General features: G+C 46.3%; 2 protein-coding genes across 2 annotated transcripts in view; one reads left to right on the top strand and one right to left on the bottom strand.

The window, feature by feature from the left end:
• CHRM5 (cholinergic receptor muscarinic 5) overlaps positions 1 to 487 on the bottom strand; it is a 13,729-nt gene extending 13,242 nt beyond the window's left edge. The window contains exon 1 of the mRNA XM_006018498.2: positions 99 to 487. The gene's annotated coding sequence lies outside the window, so the exon portion shown is untranslated. The remainder of the gene's footprint in view (positions 1 to 98) is intronic.
• Positions 1 to 7,475, top strand: part of AVEN (apoptosis and caspase activation inhibitor) — a 189,618-nt gene that overhangs the window by 391 nt on the left and 181,752 nt on the right. Inside the window, exon 2 of the mRNA XM_014517360.2 lies at positions 3 to 32. Coding sequence (XP_014372846.1) covers positions 3 to 32 — 30 coding nt within the window. The remainder of the gene's footprint in view (positions 1 to 2; positions 33 to 7,475) is intronic.

Here is a 7,475-nt window from a genome sequence, read left to right as displayed (position 1 = left end):
AGGCAGCCCCTGACCCCCGCTTCCAGCGCCGGGTAAGGAGGAGACGGACCCGCCCTGAGCAGGCGCTGCGGGCTGGGGGGGCCGGAGCCTGCCCCCACCTCCGCCCAGCGCAGCACTCGGCATCCCCCTCCGGACGGATCCCCGCGGTGGGCGGGAGAGCTGGGGGGGGGCAGGCTATGTATGTACACAGCATGTGCAGTGCACACGTGCCCCCCCACACACGTGCTCGCTGGTGCGCGCACAGCGCCCTCGCGCTCTCCGGCTTCAAGCCTCTAGCAGTGACTCGGCCCCCGCGCTGTGGCACCGGCACCCTGGGCTGCCCGGAGACGCGTTCAGGGGTGTCAGCAGCAACGGGCGCGGGAACCTGATTCATAAGATGAGCCCAGAGGCTTCCCAGAGGAACCCTGAGCGTTGAAGCCCCCTGCCCTGCTGTCTGCCCAGGTGTGCTCTGCCACAGGATCTCGTGGTGCTTTCCTGGTAGCTGGCTGGCAAGTAAGAGCTGGCATTTTCCTGAGGGCTGCCTAGAGTCTGCAAGGCTATAAGATGCAGATCTGCCCTGCCTTGTAGATGTATGTTTTGCCACATCCTGTGGGAAGCATCTGTGGGTTGCAGGCCTGCAGGCAGGGCTGTGGAGCGGGTGGGAGGTGGCATTGCGGTGCGGACCGGGTGCCCTTGCTGGTTTTAATGTAGCAGAAATGGGCAGCAGTAGCAGTGAGGGCAGAATGACCCGGGAGGGGCTTGTTTTCTGGCTGTTGGCCTGTGCTGAAGTCCGCCCTATTGCATCTTCACTGCCCCCATTACTTACACATGCCAGGTTAAAGCTGGCACCACTTACAGCACGTCTGAGCAGACTCAGTTGAGTCTGTTGGAGCGGGGTAATTACCAAGCTCCAGCATCCTCCTGCATCTCGTGTATCAGCATCCCCGCACTTAAAAATGTCAGCAGGGGTGCTTCATCTAAAGCTTGTTGGATGAGCTTTAATTCAAGTGCATCTGCCACCATTTTTAAGCACAGTAATGTTGAGACACAAGACGCTGTGGTGCTTTGATTAGAGTAGCTCTCGGAGCTACTCTTATTAAAGCGCTGCCCTCCCATCCCCAGAGCAAAAGTAAAAGGGTCCAGTATGCCCACCTGAGCTGCAAATCACACTTCTGTTTTGCTGTGCAGACCCACTCTGAGAGCACACTTTACTTATCCTGCCATACCTTGCCATCACCCCTACTTGTGACCAAAATGCACTTTGTAACTGCAGTCTTATTTGGGAGCAGCTGGTTCAGTGATACTTGTTCATACTCTTAAACTGCTTTTACCACTTCTAGATGAATCATTGTAACATTTTACAGATCTTACTAATGCCAATGAGGGCCTTAGAACAGTAAGGCAATTTGCTAAGGCTCCAGAGATGCGAGTTCAAAACTTGCTCCAAACTAGTGTCATAGGCTGCCTCCAATTGACGTAGTTGTAAATGGACACCTGATTATTCGATCTAGGAAGCTGAAGAAGGCCAGACACAATCCATCTGAGCCACTGGCTACACAAATTGGTGTGCCTCAACTGTACTAGCCTGAGTGGCTGCTTGGCTTGTGACTTTTTTTTTATATTAGTGCCAGTGGATGTGGCAGCATAGGTGCCCCAGTATAAACAGGCTGTCAGCTACTGCCCCATTTTTAGTGTCGGAGGCCGTGTGTAGACGAAACAAGGGCCATGTGTGCACAACGCTTTAAAGTGGACTAAATGCTCTTTCACTACTTAATGGTGTCAGTGTTTGTATGCATTGGTGGTGTGTTGTGCATTAATTGCAGCCGCTGTAGTAAATTTGGCAGTGTAATGTGCCTTAAATGACTTGGAGCAAAGCACTGGGCTCCGTGAAGCTATGGGGCTCTGCAGGAAACCCTGCAGGCAGCCTGGCAGCAGCCCGGGAAGGCAGGCGAGCCTGATCCTTTTTCTTCCCCCCTCCCCTGGAGCCTGCCTGAGCTGTGTGGGGGCCCGGGGCGTCCCTCTGCGGCTGCAGTGCCCCCTGGGACTGCCCAATCTGGGTGCCTGCCGGCAGCTGCCACCTCTGGGGGTGGGACTGCTGCTGCCACAGAGGGAAGCCACAGCCCAGGGACTGCTCCACCTTGCTGGCAGCTCGTTCTCCCCACCCCGCCACTGGAGAGGCAGGTAAGTCAGCGGGGTGTATGCACAACACGGAAGTTTAAAGGGCCCTAAATTGAAGCGGTGTTTTTAAAAACCCACCAGTTCAGTTTATGGCCAGTCTTTCATCTACACACGCCCTGATTGACTAGACTTCGAGCCGGTGTAGCATGTAGTGGTTTCAAAAGGGATTGATCTTCTGCATTAGTGCTCCCTGAGTTGCGTGTGGTCTTAATCACCAATCCTGCAGTAAACAATACTTGGATAGACCTAAGCATACCCACAGGCCGCTCCAGGATTTTGTAGATGGGGGTGTAGGAACAGCAAACAGTGCTGCCAGGTTGGCTGCACTTCCCTGCTCTCAGGTTCCCCTGCTCCTACTGTGGGAGCAGTGGTCAGTGGTTTTTTAAAGTCCCCAAAGAATCCTGCCCCCCCCCCCCTTTTTCCCCTCTTTTCTCTGCAGCACAACCCTCCCCCCAACCCTGCTGCTGCCACTTCTGCCCCCAGCTGAGACAGGTTCCCTATGCAGCTTGGCTAGATTGGACCAGGAGTGGCTCTGGAACTCCCCTCACCCCCTGTTCAGCTAGGGGCAGCAGCAGGTGGGGATGTGAGGGAGAATGGGAGGGGAGGGGATATGTTACTGAACATAGAGAGGTGGTAAGGTTTACCTGCTTCTGGGCCTTAATAAATAGTCTCTGACTGCTGTTCCCACAGTTTAGTCTGAAATGAGGATGCGATTGTGCCACTGCGCCCCTTACGAATCTGTCTGCCCCGAACACATTATATTGTAGAATCAGGATGTTGAAATGTAAAATGAAGCTCCGCATTGGTACTGTTCTTTAAGGCAAGGGCCAACTATTTTGCTTGTATACAGTATGGAATTCCTTGGCAGTGTATATACATGCATATGTCTGGAGTCCTATTTTTGAGGAATAAGGCCTGCTTCCACCTGAGGAACATAGGTCTAAGGGGTGAAAAGGTCCAATAGCTATACTACTTGAGGAAACCAGTGTTTTTGTGTTAGATCATTTGGACATGCAGGCTTTTATTTAATTCATTAGAAAGCACTTTTACATTTATCTTTGTGTTGTTCTTTTTGAATCTGGATACTCCTTTATATATACTGTTTTGATAATTTTTGATAACTTTTAACTTTGAGGAGATAAAATTTAAATCACAGTTTTGTATGAGTATTTGAAATCTAGTATTGTTGGAATTAACTCCATAAGGTTTTCTAAATCCAAAAAATTAGAGACTTAACATTTTTTCAGTGATTTCTTTCAGTTTGCTTTGTGCGTGTAATAGTTTTATTGATATTCAGGTACTTAGTTGGTGCACTAGCATCCCTTTTTCATTGCTGATTTTGTACTAGACTGTTTTTTCAAGACCATATCTATACAGTAAGGTTACAGTGCCTGGCAGTAGGACTCTCAAGTATGTTGCACTGTTCTGGTTGGACTGGTGAGTGCCAGTGCCAGTTAGGAGGGGTGTGTGAAGTGGACCCTATTTGATTCTGATTCGGCCCGAATCAGGGACAGTGATTAGATTTGTTGATTTGGATCACTGGCCCTGATTCGATTTGGCTGAATCTGAAGATTCAATGCTGATTCAGACACAGGCACTCCCTCCCCCCCCCGCAGGGGCACTAGTTGTTGAGCTGGGGGGATGTGGGGGCCCCCTGTGTGCTCCCCGGCAGACTTGTACTGGACCGGAAGTGCTTCTGGTCCACTTCTGGGCCTGCTGCCAAGCACGCTGGGGAGCCCCCTGCACTTCTGTGGGACACTCCATGCGCCCCAGCATCACAGCATTCACAAGCTGCCTGCTACCTAGAGGTATGTAGAAAAAACTTTTAAAGCTGTGTCTACGTCTGAATCAACTAATCTTTCCGAATCGATTTGGAGGGTTCCGATTCAATTTGGAGAGATTTGAGTGTCCTCTGATTTGATTCGGATTTGGAGATTTGGCCACGGAATCAGGCTGAACTCCGCTGAATTAAATCAGGGACCGAAGCTTCGCACAGCCCTACCAGTTAGTCCATGCGGACATGACTGCATTGCTTTTGGTTGAAGTAGCAGCTGGGCTGGAGGAGTATAGGCTGCTTGAGGGTACTGCTGCCAGGTATGGTAAATTTACCATGTAAACATGGATTAGGGCAGAGGCGGGCAGTTATTTTGGGCGGAGAGCCACTTACTGAGTTTTGACAAGCCATCGAGGGCCACATGACAGGCAGCCAGGGGCAGATAAATATTAATTTTCTAAATTGTTGAGGGGACCTGTGGGCTGGATAGAACGGCTTGGCAGGCCGCATCCAGCCCCCGGGCCGCATTTTGCCCACCGCTGGACTAGGGGTACCGAAGTGATTCATGCATTTCCCATTGTGCTGCATTAGAGTTCATTAACTGTTCAGCTTTGTCTGTACTAAAGGAATTTCACTGTGTGCTCCCAGAGTAGCTATAACACACCTTGTGCTCACTCATAAAAGTATTCCTGATTGTGTGTATGCCAACTGTCAGTGATCCACTGCACATTCTGCACTCTGCCAGTGACACTGGGACTGAGATGTCTGATGGAATAGAATTGAGTACAAGCACAACTTGCAGACTTGGCTCATAATTCTCCTGCTTGTGTTCTGGAATTGTTGAATAAGGACCCAGAGGGCACAGCAGCTCCCCTGCAAGTGCTTCAAAGACAGTGCTTACCTCCCATTTCCTTCCTCAGCTAGCTCTTGGTACTTCCTGGTACCTATGCAGGGAGTCCTGGGGATACTCTAGAATCTGCTGGGGAGTCCCATGAGGTTCCTCCTGTCTCCAGTTTCTTGTGTTTCGTGTTGTCACTCCAGGTATTTCCTGAGCCTCATGACTTACTCTCAGTCCCTTTACTGTGGTCCTTGTCTGGCATTGGAGAGAACTTTTGTGCTTTGATTAGGACTTTTTTAATGTATTATACATTGGACTTAAACTGGCGCATGTTGTCTCTTGAAAATAATTTCAAACATAGGTTCTTACACAAAGTTTGTAAAACTACATCTTGATTTCATGTATAAATTCTTTGCTTAAACAGTTGAGGGAAAACCTGATATTTGGATCCTCGCTGTTGGCACTTCTGTGAAGTCTCTGCTCTACTGTGTCTGCATTTATGCTAAATCTAGACAAAATCTGTTAAAATTGTGTCAAATTAAAGTCAGGTTTCTGATCTGCTCAGCCTACTTCTGTGCAGATGAAAGCTGAATACAATTACAGGCAAACAGAAACCTGCAATTTAGTAAGCCTATAATAACATACACTTTTATTTAAAAAAATGTTTCTTTTTCTCAGAAGTATTTAAATTTTGCTCTTCTAACCGATCAGAAGGTAACACAATGGGATATATTAGCGTGATATAATTCAGACAACTGGACTGAGTTTAAATTTCTTATACATGTACAGAGCTATGCTTGGACAATTAACAGAAGAAAAATATGGATAATCTCTACTCCTTGCCTACACTTGTCTGTTTATATAGCTTGCAGCCAGCTGTGCTACTTCTGAATTCTGTCAAAGCCCATTTCTTTCTAAGCCCAACATGCAGTTTTCCCTTCTATGGGTGTTATTAGCATTTAGCCCGTTAGCACTGGAGGTGATAAGCAATTTTCAGAAAGCGCTGTTTATTATGAATACTGGCCTCATATCTATAATTGGATTTGCATGGGTGTGAAGGCCTTGCAAGAATCAAATTACAGATTTGGACTGTAATGGCAACAGTTTTGAAATGAGGAGGCAAAGCTTTAAAGCTTTTTGACACTTATTAACAATAACACAACAAAATGGTTGTTTTAAATTAAGCTGTAACACAAATCCCCAGCAGTGGTCCATACCAATTTTGTTTTGTTTGATGTGTAGACATGGTAGAACCCTGATGTCCAGGCCTATGCTGGTCAATGATTACACATGGTTAGACAGTGCAGTTTGACTAAGAGAGTGGTTTGTCTTAGTAGACCTCTTCTCTGTGTGTCCAGAACGCAATGAAAAAAATATAACTTTTAACTTCCCATATATGGAGTTCGGGCTTCTTCATTTTTCTTGTTAGGTTTCATCGTATCAGAGGCATTGGGTATGTTTTTACCCAGACTTGCAGGGAGAACTCAGAATTTAAATTTCTACATGGTAAAAGGATCCAGCCTGCCGACCAGCCTTAAACCACATATCTAGCCCTTAGGGCCAGATGAATTTAAGGCATAATCTGCTTTATCAAAAAAGTAAATCCTTTCTGAAAGTGTGGACAAATTATCTTGAATTTTCTTTTGATAATTATCTTGATTAGCTGCACATCAGGTGGCATCAAAAAGCTGTAGGGCTTACTGTCTAATTCCATGTTTGTTACTACATTTGTAATTTAAAGTGCTCTCTCAATTTTTCTCCTCCCCTAATACTGTGCCTCACATTAGGCATGTTTTTGAAGCCGCCTGCTTCAGAGCAGTTGGAAACAGACTATCTGTTCTGGCTTATCTGGCAATTGAGGAGAGGTTACAATATCTTATTATTATTACTATTGTTATTATTATTTTGAATTATAGAAACCGAAAGAATAAGCACTGTCCTCTGAATTACTCCCTTTCCTAAAGTTAGCCTCTCAGTAGCATCAAATGTACTTCAGCTTCAAGTTGAAGTTAATTATTTCCATGTGCTTTATTTAAAGGTATAAAATTGGTTTAAAGTAGTATGCAATTTTATGATCCTTAAGTAAATTCTGTCTAATTATTAAGATTTGATTTAAACTTTTGTAGCTTGATACTGCAGTGGGGAGAGGAGTTATGTCATATATTTTTTACTAATTGGTTTTAAAATGGAGACTGATCAGTTTATGAAAAAGATTATATGATGTTGTTGTTTGCAGTAGAAGAGCACTGTATGTAGTGATCCAGAAATATTCCGTTTTTTGTTCTTTGTAAAAGCTAAAAGGTTTGCTCATCTAAATGATAATTCTCAACTGGGATATATAACATACCTCTCTTGAGGTGGAATCATGCGATTCTTATACTGTTACATAAGGTCCTGGGCTGCAATCCTCTATCAGCTTTGCTTATTGAGCAGGTCTGATTGTGTTTCCTGTCATGACCCAAAGGCATGATTTTGTGTGTGCTTCGGCACCAGAATTATCCCCGCCAAGTTGCAGCTTCATTGCCCGGGAGAGTTTCCTGTTGCAGAGGAAAACCCCGGTGCAGGGATGAGTTTCCCGCCTTTCTGCAGCTTCTTTTGCAGAGTGCATTGCTCGAGTTACAAGAGGAATGCACGGTGCAAAAGAGTTCCCGCCACTGGTATGTAAATTCGTTCCCCGCTATTGGCTAAGTTTTAATTATTTCCACT

This window comes from Alligator sinensis, unplaced genomic scaffold (genome assembly GCF_000455745.1).
Source record: "Alligator sinensis unplaced genomic scaffold, ASM45574v1 scaffold262_1, whole genome shotgun sequence".
Classification (NCBI taxonomy): Eukaryota; Metazoa; Chordata; order Crocodylia; family Alligatoridae; genus Alligator; species Alligator sinensis.
The sequence above is the reverse complement of the archived record's forward strand: the minus strand, read 5'-3'. Positions and strand labels throughout refer to the sequence as shown.